Source organism: Centroberyx gerrardi, chromosome 1 (assembly GCF_048128805.1).
Source record: "Centroberyx gerrardi isolate f3 chromosome 1, fCenGer3.hap1.cur.20231027, whole genome shotgun sequence".
NCBI classification, from domain to species: domain Eukaryota; kingdom Metazoa; phylum Chordata; class Actinopteri; order Beryciformes; family Berycidae; genus Centroberyx; species Centroberyx gerrardi.
In genome coordinates, this window is record NC_135997.1 from 3,766,428 (window position 1) to 3,780,996 (window position 14,569).

The window sequence follows — 14,569 nt, forward strand, 5'->3', positions numbered from 1 at the left end:
CTTAAGTTTTGAACTGTCAAGATAAAGTATAGTGTTTTCATTCTGTGGTGAGGTCTGGATCGAGTTTGATAACACTCCTAACAGACTTCTGGACACAGGCGAGGTGAGATGCACAGGACGCTTCTCTCTCACTTTTTTTTGGAGCGTCCTGGAATGTTTGGCAGAGCATATGTGACACACACACACACACACACACACACACACACACACACACACACACACACGCACACTGAACCCTTTGCATGCCAATGTAGAAGTGCACACACTTATCCCCCTCTTTCCTTTATCTCCACACACTGGAAAAAGTCCTGAGTTGGTAAGATATCTCATTGCTGCCTCTAGCCAACTCCAGACGGGCTCCATTCACTCCAAGTCAGGATCTGCTAAGGAGGTTTTTCCATGTCAGATGATATGGCAGTGGGACTCTGTGTTGCATTGAGAATGTATTTTTGCTCAATCCAAGGACTTTATGGTGTTCATTTGCAGATGGCTACAAACACCTGAATGGATGAGCTAAGAGTTGGTGGTCAGTTCTCAAAGCAGATCCACAGTAAACGGGACAAACGTCTTTTAAGGGGCTTTAACTAAAATAAACCCTTGATCTTTGGTGCCAGGTGATGTCAGCACCTGTTGTACTCTACTGGCACCAAAGATCAGCCAATAGCAGATGGCAATTTCAGGATTGTGGTTGAGAGTGTCTTGAAACTCCAATGGGTGGGAGGTTTTTGCTGCAAGACAGCGTATGGAAGTTCTGTAAGTGTGAGTTTTGTAAGCCATAAATGTCGGCACCTGAAGTAATCATTGAGTCACTGGTATTAATCGACAACCCTATCAGCCCACCACAAATGTATTATGGTTATTTTGTGCTATGTGGCAGTAAAAACCTTACTTATTTGAGTTAGCTGCAGAATATGACTGTAAATGTACATGCTGGTTGTATAACAGAGTTAGATCCCTTTATCCTTCTACCACAGACAACATATGGTTCCTAATCTATAATGTGCTGTTGTTTCTCTATAGAGGACTCCCTGTCTCTAAAGGTGGCCTGCTACATCCTGATTGGAGTGGGGGCCTTCTCCATGCTCATGGGCTTCCTGGGCTGCTTGGGGGCCATTTATGAGATCCGCTGTCTGCTGGGCCTGGTGAGTGAGAATATGTGTATGGCATGATCATGGGAACATGGGTAGTGGGGTGTTTTTGTGCATAATTTTGATGAATAATGCAGGAGTGGTATAAGACAGTGGGGAGGATTTACTTTGGGAGTTTGTCCTAGAGCAAAAAATAGTGTGCATAACTTAAAGGAATATATTGACTTTGCACAACAAGACCGGTTAGTATGAGTTTCTACTCTGTGTGCTCATTATTTTAGAGATGTGTACAGTGTTTTATAGATTATGAAAAGTTTTTTTGTACCGTCCAGAAGAGGTATTCACCCGCACCTTTTGAAGTACAGAAACACTGAACACATAAAGGTTAAACAACTATTTTCCTCTAGAAAAAAGAGCTTATTTGCCAGAAAGTCACTGTTTTTTCTTTAATTGTTGCAAGAGCCAGTGTTTAAGTAAGTAAAACTTTATTAGCGCCTTTCTAAACTGTGGTTACAAAGTGCTTCACAGTGGGTCTAGAAAAGTAAAAATGCATAAAACAGAATAGTAAAACATGGATAGTAAAACTGTAAAATAGTAAGACATGGAGAACACAGTACAAGAAATAAAACACAATCAAAGGCAAGAGACTAAAAATGGGTCTGAAGTTGTTTAAAGATGGTAGTTGGTTCAGATATCAAATGGAAGGCTGGTCCAAAGTTTAAGGGCAGCAATAGCAAACGCACGCTCACCCTTTAGCTTTAGCCTGGTCAGCCTGATTTGAGGACTAAGGGACAGTATTGTATGGGCCCAACAATTCAGAGGTATAACCAGATGCTTGACCATGCTTAGAATGCTTAAAAGTGTCTGTCAGTTGTGGTTTGATTGGGGTTTGATGAGTTTGTCGTGTGTTGTATATCTCACAATCCTTCCTCCGTTCTCCTCAGTACTTCACCTGCCTCCTGCTGATCCTCATCGCTCAGATAGTAGCCGGTGCGCTCATCTACTTCCAGAAAGACTTGGTGAGTGATGTCACTTCCCCTCATTTCTCCCTTCTGTGCTCGATGGGTCATCCCAATGCTCTCCATCTTTTTGTTTCCCCTTTATATTGCTCACCTAGACGTTGCATTCATGAAGGCAAACGTTGACAGTGCGTGCAAAGGACGGATGAGTTTAACGGTTGGAATGTGGTGGTTTGCAGCACGCCTTACATATACCTCTCTTCTGATTGTGTTGTTTCACGCCCACTATTTGTCATAACATGCCATCAAAAGCAAAAGGTATGCGCTCTGCAACTGTAACACAATAACAACTTGATCTGCGAGGAATAGAAAGTAATTCTGTTCTTCCTGGTGCTTTCCACAACAAGCATACCATCATCGTTATGGGAATGCAATGTCTGGCTTGATGAGATACGGCTGTGGCAACCAGCAAACTGAAAATGAAACCCAAGTGACAGCATTTGGTGTTGTAGCGCCCCCTGGTGTCTAGTCTGAAGCATTCTCCAGATGAACAGAAAGGCAACAGCAAGGGTGAAAGTAACTAATTAGTTACTGTTACTGCAATTGAGTAGCTTTTTTGTGTGCTTGTATGTTGAGTAGTTGAGAATTGCACTTTGAATCACATCAATTACAGAGAACAGTGCACATTTTGTAGGCTCTCCATAAGCATCAGAAACTAGCCATAGTCATAAATTGGCCAATGTGGATCCATTCGCAGTGAGAATTAAATTAAAAGAATCTAGTTTGAACCCTGTCCTCTCTCAGCCGCCCGTCTCCTCAAGGAGCCACATAAAGCATCTGACTAGGATATGCTACAAAAAAAGCAGGAATTCAGTTCTGCAGACAGATATTATCCCTGCTTATTTTATCTGAACTTTCGCTGGAAGCTGTTGGATCCTGAATCAGCCACTGCTCTCTGCCAAATTGAATTTCAAGGCAAGGTTCCCCCCTTGTGCTCCGAAAAGGGGAGATCTGCTTTTTCAGTATGTTGAACTGTGTTCAACTGTGTCTCCACAGCCGTTTATGTCCCAGGGTTTACTGGGTTTGGAGCCTGGGCTCTTGGAGGGAAATGTTTTTAGCAACTATCAAACACAAATTTCCTGCATCTGGTCTTCAGTGTCACACATGGAACCAGTAAAATGCAGCCTCATTTCTTCTTTTCCTTTGTTGCTAAAAGCCCAGATACTGATGTTATTAGGATTGCATGTACCCAGGCACGATCATTATTTGAATGTTTTTTTAAAGGAATAGTTCACCAAATTCAGTCATTATCTCCTCACCCCGTCAGGTCAGTCGAACTTCTACTGAAGTTGGTGGGACCACCAAACACGCTGCGGGTTAGCTCCTATAGTTTCATCTCAGTGTTCTCCCCGACTATTGAAGTTAACAGGGCCATCTTCTTACAGCTCCAAAAAATCATAAAATGTTCATCAAATTTCTCCAAACAGCTTGTGCAGAATAAATAAGTGTTTTGTAGCTAAAGAATTGCACTGAGGGTCCAAAAGTCCAGTGTTTACCTCTTTGGTTATAACTAAGATTATAACTTATTATAACTTGCATGCATGTTAATTCCCATGCATTAGTGGAAGCATGCAACCCAAAGGGAGCTGTCAACTATTCCTTGAAGTATTCCTCTTAACATTTAGTTTGGTCAGTGTAGAGCTCCACCCCTCTTTCCTTTTTCTTAGATCATTTGCATCACAGGATTTATGTTATCAACCCCACACCCCCACTTTGTTTCAGGTAAATGATGAGATGTCAAAGATTGTTACCAAGGTGCTGGACAACTACCCTGGCAACAACACAACCACAGAACAGGCCTGGGACTTCATCCAGCGGACGGTGAGTGGGAAGCGTGGTCTTCGACTGAAATGGTCCTATCACTAGAAATCTCCATCAGTACCAACAAATAGTCTCTGATAGTTTCCAGTCGAGACATCAACGTCTGATTTTGGTTTAAATGTGATATTCATTGATTTGCTCTGCCCCAGGTCATTGGAAGGCTAACCTGAAGACATAAAGATCATACAAAAGATTTTGAAATATTGCAGTCATACAATTTCATGAAAAAGGCACTCAAAAGAATTTGGAAGCGCATAAAACTGCAGCAGGTATTGAATTACCTGTGGGAATTACCTGAACATTTGAATGACTGTCAGTGGAAACAGGTATTAGATATGACAAGGCAGCAGAGTGCGTGAGTTAGAGAGACTGTGTTGTGACTGTCACAGGTTCGAGTCTGTCCCTGACGGTGTCCTTAAGTTAGATACTAAACTATCTGCTGCAGGAGTGATGCTCCTTTTTGCCTCTGTTACCCTCTGATGCCTTTAGTGACAGACAGTGCACAATTCCCCCGATAACTGGGAGCAATCGGCTTAAGGCAATATTTAAGGCAATATTTTGATTTACATGGTTTGATGTAACAGGATTTCAGTAATAACCCGGTTTACATGGATTCATTTAATAATCAATGTACTGCTCGCCACTCCACTGCACTGCGCCATGTTGTTTGCTTTTTAAATACAACATGTAGCTTACTGTGTCTGGTGACCTTTGACATGCGCAGTTTTAAAAAAACAAAAGAACTCAGACTAAGGCGTTTACATGCTGCAATAAATTGCTAGATTGAGAAGAAGGTGTGTGCTTATTCTGATTATGACCTTGGAAGATAATCAGATGAAGACACTTCCAGTAGTTGGAGTATGGCCTTGATGCTGTTAAGATTGAATTATTAGTGTGCATGTAAACATACTCAGTGCGTGACAGTTAAATGTATGTGTGTATCTCAGTGGGCTGTGGCGATCTTGCATTCAGAAAACTGACGAGGAAGCGTCCTGCCAAGCTCTTAATCTCCCATCTGTCAGGAAAATTAATGTAGAAGCCAAGGTCCAAATTTTTCCAGCTCTCAAAGTCAACACATTGACTAAACCTATAATATTTGACAATGATTTTTTATTCCTGTCTGGAGAGCCAGTCAACCTGAATACCCTTGAAAAGCTATTTTTTCACGGGCCGCTACCCTTTCTCCGCACCAGACAACAACTGTATTTTCATTGTCTATGATTTTGTCCTTGCCTGTCTCTAGCCCTTTTTTTATTTTCAATAAGCATGCAGATTATTCAGTCAGTATTAATCTCTGTCGTCCTCCTCCTCTGAAGATGGAGTGCTGCGGCTGGACTGGTCGTATGGACTGGAGCGGTAACATGGTCATCGTCAACAGCTCTCAGCTGCTGTTTCCCTGCTCCTGCCAGAACATCTCTGTCGCCACCGGAAACTTCTCTGACAGCGGCTTCTGTGAGGCTCAGACACCCGACTGGCCCGTATACGATGTGGTAAACAGTGTTTTCTACACCTTTTCTCGCGTTATTGTCCCCTATGTGATGAATTGGGAGTGGGTGGAGGGGCGTGGATGGGACTGTGTCCGTCAGGTGATATCTCAGGCACCACTGGATGGATTTTGACGGAACTTGGAGGAATGACACATCTTTTCACTGTGTTTTAGTTTTTTTTTAAATGACACTGATTGGCCTAATGGAGCCACTATACTTAATGGTCAGTAGTTTTTAACTCAAATATGATATCTCAGACATCACTGGTGCAATTTTGACGAAACTTGGAAGGACGATGCATTTTGGCACTGTGTTCGGGCATAAAAAAATTGACTAATTGGCCCGATGGGGGTGCTTTAATTAAAGATAAAAATTTGTAACCTTGAAAGGCTGTAACTCCTACACTGTAAGTCTAACTGACATGAAATTTTCTACAGAAATCCAGCTATCCTTCCAAATGACACTGATTGGCCTAATGAGGGCGCCAAATTAAAGGTCAAAATTTTAAACTCAAACTTAATATTTTCAACAACACTGATGCACTTTTGACAAAACTTGGAGGGATGACACATTTTCACACTGTTCTGGCATTTAAAAACATTACACCCATTAGCATGATGGAGTGTGGTATTATGTGTTGGTTGACCTAGGGCAAGCCTTGGGGACAGATAACCACACACAAGATATACCGTCTCGGGTCTATTCGTCTCAGGGTCACGTCAGTTATCAGTCATGTGGTGACATAGAGTCTGTTACTCAGTCTGTTATTTATGTAACTGGACACTATATAGATCACAGGGCTGCCACAGTGCAGAGAGAGACTGACATCACTGACTTTGTCCTGTTGTTCATCTCCAGTGATGCATCATTAAACTTCTAATCTACTGATTGATCAGATCGACTCCCGTCTGTTCCTGTGCTCCAGTATCAATATCCGATACAACAGGAGGTGCTATAATTAAAGGTCAAAATTTCAGTCCTACACCATAAGCCCAATTGAAACTTGCTACACAAATCCATCTGTCCTTATGAAATAGGCTGATTGGCCTAATGGGAGTGAACGCAGTGACGAGATGCATCATTCCCAGAGGTTTAGTCAAAATTCGATCAGTGGTGCCTGAAATATGACACATCACAGCACACAACTTAATCCACACACAAGAGACCATAATCAATACTACATAAACACCGGGTCACATAATTTTAAATGATTAGCCCAAACAATGCTTAGGGGTATGGCATCTTTACTGTTGCCTTGTTTGTTCAGTCTTTCACGTCATCATTTGTTTTGTTCGATTCACAAATTCTTTTCAACTTCACATTGAGGTTAACGTGATTCCCAAATTTACGTTATCTTTGTACAGTACGAGGCTCTCGGCCAGTTGAACAACGTGGCCAAATCACGAGCTGCTTTGCCATTCATGTCTTTGTCCCTGATGATAAATCAACTTGACTGTGTGTGTTAACCAGGGTTGTTCTGCCAGTGTGGAGAGCTGGCTCCTCACCAACGTTGGGGTCGTCCTGGGCATCTGCCTCGGAGTGGCTGTAATTGAGGTACAACAACACCATCAATCATAAACGTGATTGTCTGTTCTTAGCTGTATGGTAAATTATATTTAGCCTTTAATGTCACTGAATCTCCAGAATTAGACTGTTCCCTGCCTGAAGCAAAAGCACATGAACTGACTTATTGTAGTTTTCCTCTGGATAAGCTATGGGCAGCTAGCTAATGTTTCCAGGACTGCATTATCAGCGTTTTGTTTTTTGTGTACATTTCACGTCCAGATATGAACTAATTTCCGTTTTTAAAGGAATAATTCACCCAAAAATGAAACATCTGTCATTATCTACTCACCCTCGTGCCAGCTGAAACACAGGTGAAGTTTGTTAGTCCACATAACGCAGGGAGGTGGTCAGCACAACTTTGTAGCAACCTTCTCCAAAACAACTGAAGTCAGTGGGGACCAGTTCATTAGAGTTCCAAAAAAGGCAAAATATGACCATAATATTACTCCATACAGCTCGTGCAGCATAATCCAAGTCTTCTGAAGCCAAACGATCGCACTGCGAATAGAAAAGACCTATATTTACAAAAAAAACCTAAACGTTCACGTCTGTACGCACCCACATCTCGCGTTTACGCCCTGCTCAACAAGAATGCGCGACCTTCCCCACTTCTGTGTTTACACTGCTACGCACAAGTCTACATCACAGAAACTGAAAGTCCAAGACTTAAAACGCTAACCACTTACTTATCACACTTTGAAACAAAGAAGAAAATGTCAGACAACTTCAGTATAGAAGAGGAACAGTTCTTTGCCCAGCTTTATGTATTTGAATTGAGTGATTCAGTGATTTCAATCTTGTTCCCTATCAACTTTGTGATTATTATAGAGCGCACATTTTCATTTTTGGATGAACTATTCCTTTAAGCAATGAGCTTCAGGGAAAAACTTTACCTGTCTTGATATATGGACGAGTACAGAGCTCAGGAGTGGCCACAGGAGAATAAAATAAACATTTTGAGGCCATGATTTGTCTTATCGAGGGCACATGTTGGTATTGCACGCACACAACATAGACCTTGTGCTCTCTTTTGATTGCAGATACAAACCGTTCCCCTGTTTTGGTTAATACCGTACCATATTTTGTGCACATGATTGTTTTGTATTTGCTTAATTTAGCTCCTGCAGCAAGTTTCAAACTGATTTCACTCACTGGCCTGAATTATTTGAATTGATTTACTGATTTATTGATGCACTGATTTATTTAATGTAATTTGCCTGATACTTTGTTTAATAAAATAATATTTAGTTGAATGAGGCTTTTGATAAACGTACAATGAAGGTATAATGGATAGACTTCTTGATTAAACTTTACTTCAGGTAAAAAACTCAGCGGATGAGTTATCAAGGCATTACCTACTGCCATTGCTGCCATGCAGGACATTAATAATAAGAAACACATATTATACATATTATACTCTCCAACACCAAGCCTCGGATGGGGTTGGTGCGGTTGTTTTGGCGCTATATATGAACTAATTATGTACGAACGTTTTCTATCCATTTGCACTCTTGTTATGCAACTCCTGCGTGAGTTCATATTTGTTACGGCAAAATCCAGTTTTTCCCTACAGGACGGCCACTCCTGGGCTCTGTAGATGAGAAAAAAGTGTTTGGAAGATGTAAAATGTTTCATCTGTCTTCTATTTTTGCTTTGCAGCTGCTGGGTATGATCCTGTCCATCTGCCTGTGCAGGAATGTACACACAGAGGAATACACCAAAGTGCCAAAGTACTAAAGATCAGAGGAGGAAGTGACGCTCACATTCTTGAACTGCAGATACACAGAAAGAGGGAGAGAGAGAGAGTGTGTGAGAGAGAGAGAGAGAGAGAGAGGGGAAGAGAAAGTAAAAAAATTCCACCCTGTATTTGGTGAAACATTTTGTCCAAATGTAAAAAAAAAAAAAAAAAAAAATGTGTGTTTGTTTTATATTCTGTTGGATTCTTCTTCTTTTGAGGCACTTCCATCTCTTTTGTCTGTCCAGTTTCCTTGGAGCACTTTAGAGAAATTCGTTTTGAGCTTTGGAGAGTGATGAGGAACATGTCAATAGAAAAGTCTTGGGAAAACGAGTTGAGAAAGTAAGAAAGGATGGAGGAGGAGAAATGGGAAGATTGAGGGAGAAAGGTTGAAGTGTTGGGATACAAGTTCCCTCCCTCCCTCCAGTATGCTGCCTTTCTGCTCTCAGGCTAAGATTACATGGCAGTGTTGCTGGTATCCATTCGGACTGTTCCTCTGTAAGTAATCTCTTGGTTTGCAGTTAAGTTTCCCCCAAAAAATCTTAAGAGAAATCATATTTTTCACCCATAAGTGACAGAAGCTGAGCTACGTTTGGGAGACTCTGCTTGACAAATGAATTGGGCAACTGGAAAATTCACCTAGATGGTGTTTTTTATTTTCTGTACACCAGTGTTTTGAGTTATTGTGAATTATGTTTTTAGTACATTGTATATAATTTTAGTCATTATTTGTGTGAATTTGAATCCAAAAAAACATTGCCAGTGTTTTCTTAGAGGCTGGTCACTCCTTGAATTTTTAAAAGTAGGTTGTTTTCTTGTATTCTTTTTCATGTATTCTTAATTTTGAATGGTCAAGATTTTTTTTTTTTTTTTGCAAATAATTTTGTTCAAGTAATAGAAATAATGAGATACTAAAGAGGACCATTTATGATACTTGCTTTCCAAAAGTATCACACCCAGTTTACGATTGTCTTTGATGACAAGCAAGGCAAGGCATGAAATGTTCATCAGGCATCTGATTTGTTCAAAGCTTCCTCTCTTTTTTGAAGATAGCTTTAATTTTATGTATAAGCCCATTTTCAACCCCAAAAAGACAAAAGTTTGACAAGTGAAATATTTCTTTTAACAGTAATTTAAATCAGGGATATGAACTTTGACTATGAGCGACGGGCAAATTGATACAACAGATTTTAAGTTGTTTTTGAGGGGGAGAAATACTTTTGCGGATCCATCTTGGAAACAAAATTTGTTTATACCGTAAATCATTTGGAATTCATTTATGTACATTTTTAACTTTCAGTGAAGGTCTTTCTTGCGTTGTTTTTATAATGTACAAAAGATATCCTGTTTTCTTTTTATGTACAGTCTATATGAAAAACATTCCATTAACCTGCAAACAGTTTCTAAAAAAAAGTGTAGGACTATTAAAACTGGATGGACTTCTGGTAGCTAGCTGGAGTAGTTAATGTGTACTCACCACATTCATTCTGTTTCATTTTGCCAATAAACTGATTACAGTATTTTGTTTGTTCTTATTGAAATCCACCAAGGCAGGCGGCTTGATAGCCACTTCTCTACATCAGTCCTCTATACTGTATATTACATGTAGAGTTCAGACTGAAGTGCGAGTCAAAGCAATAATTGCATCCAAGTGACCCTGTATTCACGCGCCGTTGCATATAGAAAAACAAATTTCCTATATGAAAATGTCAAATGAACACCGTAAGGGCTGAGACTCACTTTTTCTAGACTGGAAAAACTCTCACTAGCTCTAGCGCTCTCTGATACCTACACATATAACTGACAGCTGAATACAACAAGCTCACACCTGTTCTCTGGGGGTTGTTGAGACGCAATAATTAGAGTTTTACAGGCTAATTTTTGCCTTTCATCTGATATGGAGGTTCCTTGATGTTTCATTCAATACATGTTACTAAAAATATCTTAATTCAAATATGATATAGAAAAAATGTACACTGAAACATTTTTTTTGACGAGGCTTCTTCAAACTAACAGCTGACAAACTTATGCCACTCTTGAATAAATTGTCTAAAAATACACTAACATTTTTACAACTGGTTATTGTACAAGGCTTCTTATGAGCAAGGGTACTCTCACCCATTGTCCAAGTAAATAAATATTCCAAAATATTTAAAATAATTACATTACAGTATGCTGCTGAGCGGGCTGTTTCAGCTGTCCCTTTAGCCTGTGACTGGAGATACAATTGAGTTTTTGAATGTAACCTTTCCCCTAACATCCAAAAAAGGTTTCCACATTGGCATTCACGCTAAATAACACAGGCAATAGTTACATCAGAGCCTGAGTATCGATAAAGTATTTTCTCTCAAAGGGAAGAAATGTCACCAGAATAATGTTTAAAAAATATTTGAGATACATATTTGATGATATGTGAGTATACAAATATTTTAGTTAAGTTAGTTAAAGTTAGTAAGTTATATAATAAGTTAGTGAGATCCGGGCTGAAGTGTGAGTTATATGCCTCATATGACACAAAGTCGTAACTATATTGCACATCACAACATGGCACCACAAGTAAGCATGCAGTACTTCAACTTGGGATTTTTAATAAAAACAACTGCCCATGTTCATATTTTATTTTAGTGTCTTCCTAATCAGATACATATCAGCTCACACTGGGCCCAAACGCAGAGACTCCATTTAAAACTATGCTTATTTGAAAAGATCAAACAATCTTCTTTTAACCTTTAATTGTGGGAAACAATCCTCATTTTAAGATGTGTCCGTATGTACGTGTGTGTGTGTGTGTGTGTGTGTGTGTGTGTGTGATCCTGTACAGAGTGAACTATTGTTTCAGCAGCTGACTTTGGGCAGCACTGTGAGTGTTTCTCCCTCCTCTATCTGACACAGAGACACTGAGGAACCAAACCCAAATCTAAGCGCAGGGTAGAGAGGCTCAGTGAATGTGGAGTGGAAGGTGTGGAGGTGGATCAGTGTGTCAGAGGAGACTCTGTAGAAGGACAGAGTGCCAGCAGGCCAGTCCAGATACACTGCTACTCTGTCAGAGTCAGAGGAGGGGGGGGTGCGTATGTCTGTTATTCTGTTATAGTGCCAGGCAGAGTAACTATTATCAGAGCAGAACAGACTCCACGACTTATCATTCCCTCCAAGCCAGCAGTCATCAGCCTCTCCTCTCCTTGTGATTCCTCTGTATGTCACTCCTATATCAACCAATCCTTTCCTCTCGACCTCCCAGTAACAGCACCCAGTCAGACCATTTCTACACAGCAGCTGTTCCCAGTAGTCAAATCTCTCTGGGTGATCAGGATATGGCTGCTTCTCTCTCACCAGTGTCACCTTTCTGTTGTTCTCAGACAGAGAGAGGTTTCTGTGTGCTGTGTTTGGGTCCAGTGTGAGTTCACAGGCATCTGATGGGGAGAACAAGACACAATGCAGCAGTGGTTTTAAATGTAATAGACCTGTTCTGTTTATTTGTTGATTTATTGACAATTTGACAATTAATGTCAGTTTCATGATGGCATAGTAAGTCAGCCTGTCAAGCCCTCCACTGCTAACTCCGCCTAGCCTGCAGTCTCTCTTCCCCCTTCCCTTGTTGTCTGTGTGCTTTATTGCAGGAGTGGAGACAGGTGTGTGGGAGTCAGGCTACCAGCTGCTTCTCATCATCTCATCAGCCAGCCCACCTGCACACATGCTGTAGCCAGTACAATCCACCAGAGGGCGACCTCACTCCACACAAACACCTCATCATCAAGATATCAAATCCTATTATCCCAAATGTGACTTTAACAACTCTGTGCATGTTACTGTAACTCACCCACTGTCATCCCTCTGCTGACCTCTACTGATCATCATTTTTTCAGTCTGAAATTTATTGTTTGGGCTTTTGATCCAAAGACTTTTACAGTCAGTGAAAGTTGAGTTTTACATCTATTTTAACACTGTAAAATTGATCTATTTTGAATGAGGATGGAGTAGGAAAGTTCCAAAACAGCTAACACTGGATAAAATAGGGTCTAAAAATGGTTTCATATTTAACTCTTATGAAAATCATTAAACATTTATAAAAACTGGTGTAAAATTGATTGGATCTATTTTCAGAAAAGCATGAATTACCTCCACCAAGGAGGTTAGTTAGTTTGTCTGTCCTTCTGTCAACAGGATATTTAAATAACTTATAAACAGATTTCAATGAAATACAGATGCAGATAGGCCGAGGAACAATTGATTCAATTTTGGATTTGGTAGGGTTATTGTTTTTCAGCCATAACTATGAAACTAACACAGAGACTTGATTCTAAATTCTAAAGGTATGTTTGCAGGGTCAAGAAATCAATTTAACTTACAAATTTAAGTGAGAATTGTTCAGCATTGGCAGAGGTTTGCGCTCTCAGTGCCTTCTAGTTTATACATTTTTTTATATGCAAAGTAAAAAAAAACTCAGGGATCCAGAAAGTAACTCATTCACATACTAATTCATGCAGTCATTCATTTGTTTTATTTATTTGAGGTAGCCTATAGTTTTATCTCATTGTCTCTTTGTGTTTTAATGTATGTTAAGCAGTTTGTAAACATTGTTTTTAGAAAAGTGGCATACAAATAAAGTTATTACTATTATTATTATTATGGCTGATGTTATTATTATTATTACTACTTCTACTACTGTTAGCACTGCTACTAGCCTACTATAACTGCTGCTACTAGGCCTACTAGTATTAGGCTACTACTACCACTGCTACAACAACTGGTACTGCTATAAGTACTACTAGTGTGGTGTATGAGAAACAAGAGGCCATGATGGCAAATACTGTGTGCATTAAAGGTTCAACAGAGTGCTGTGAGTTGTTTGATACCTAATTGATGGATGCTGATTGGCTGCGCTTCAGGTCAGCACTAGGGCAAGCCTAATCAGAGAGCCAGCTAGTAGACGTGTTGGCAAATAAAGCAGTGTTAAATTAAATAGCTGGTGTGTTGTTTTTGTACCTGAATCTGTCTAAAACATATTCTGTTTGGACATAACAACTAGCAGTATTAGCGCTACCACTACTAGGCTACTACTTCTAGTATTACCACCACTACGAAACCAAAACTCCTTAATTTTATCCCTGAATGTCCTTAATTTGTCATTACATAAATATTAATTATCCATTAAACATAACAGAGCTTTAAAAAGTATGGTTAGTATAATGGGTTTTTAAGGGATTTATTCATGGGTTGGTTCGTGGAGACACTAGAAATTAAGAGATTTTTTATGCCTTTTGTGCATGGTTTACAGGGTTATCAAGGAAATTAATGGAAAAGTTCCTATCTCCCTGAATTTTACATTAAATTTGAAAGTAAGCAGTCAAACATTAAGGGGTGTTTAAGGTGGTTTTGATTGGGTTTCCTCCATTAATAACTCCCTTAACTCATTTTAAGGGGATTTTGCATGAATTAAGAGGTGAATTAATGTAAATGTAAGGGTATTTTAAGGGATTACTGGTTAGTAGAGACTACTACTATTACTACTACTACTACTACTACTACTACTAATATAACAGCAACAACTGCTACTACTGCTGTTAGTTCTTATACCAGTTGTTTTTTGTGTACCTGCTACACACTTATATACCAGCTGCATACATTTGTCATAGTACTCATGCATAGAAAATATGTTTGTTTGTTTGTTTGTTTTTAACATACCGCATACTGCTCCTTTACTTTCAGAATGTATGCAACAATACAAAAATATTATACCAGGCAGCCTGCACACATGCTTTAGCCAGTAGAAACCACTAGAGGGCGGTGTCACTCCAAACAAAAACCTCATCCTTAACAGATCCCATTATCCCAAAATGTGACCTTGACAAGGGA

The 14,569-nt window shown here is 39.8% G+C and overlaps 1 protein-coding gene across 1 annotated transcript in view; it reads left to right on the forward strand.

The window, feature by feature from the left end:
• Positions 1-10,236, forward strand: part of LOC139915747 (CD82 antigen-like) — a 28,496-nt gene extending 18,260 nt beyond the window's left edge. The window contains exons 4-9 of the mRNA XM_071904445.2: positions 1,021-1,142; positions 2,033-2,107; positions 3,830-3,928; positions 5,245-5,418; positions 6,886-6,969; positions 8,641-10,236. Of these exons, the coding sequence (XP_071760546.1) occupies positions 1,021-1,142; positions 2,033-2,107; positions 3,830-3,928; positions 5,245-5,418; positions 6,886-6,969; positions 8,641-8,718 (632 nt within the window). The 3' untranslated portion in view covers positions 8,719-10,236. The remainder of the gene's footprint in view (positions 1-1,020; positions 1,143-2,032; positions 2,108-3,829; positions 3,929-5,244; positions 5,419-6,885; positions 6,970-8,640) is intronic.
• The last annotated feature ends 4,333 nt before the right edge of the window (positions 10,237-14,569 follow it).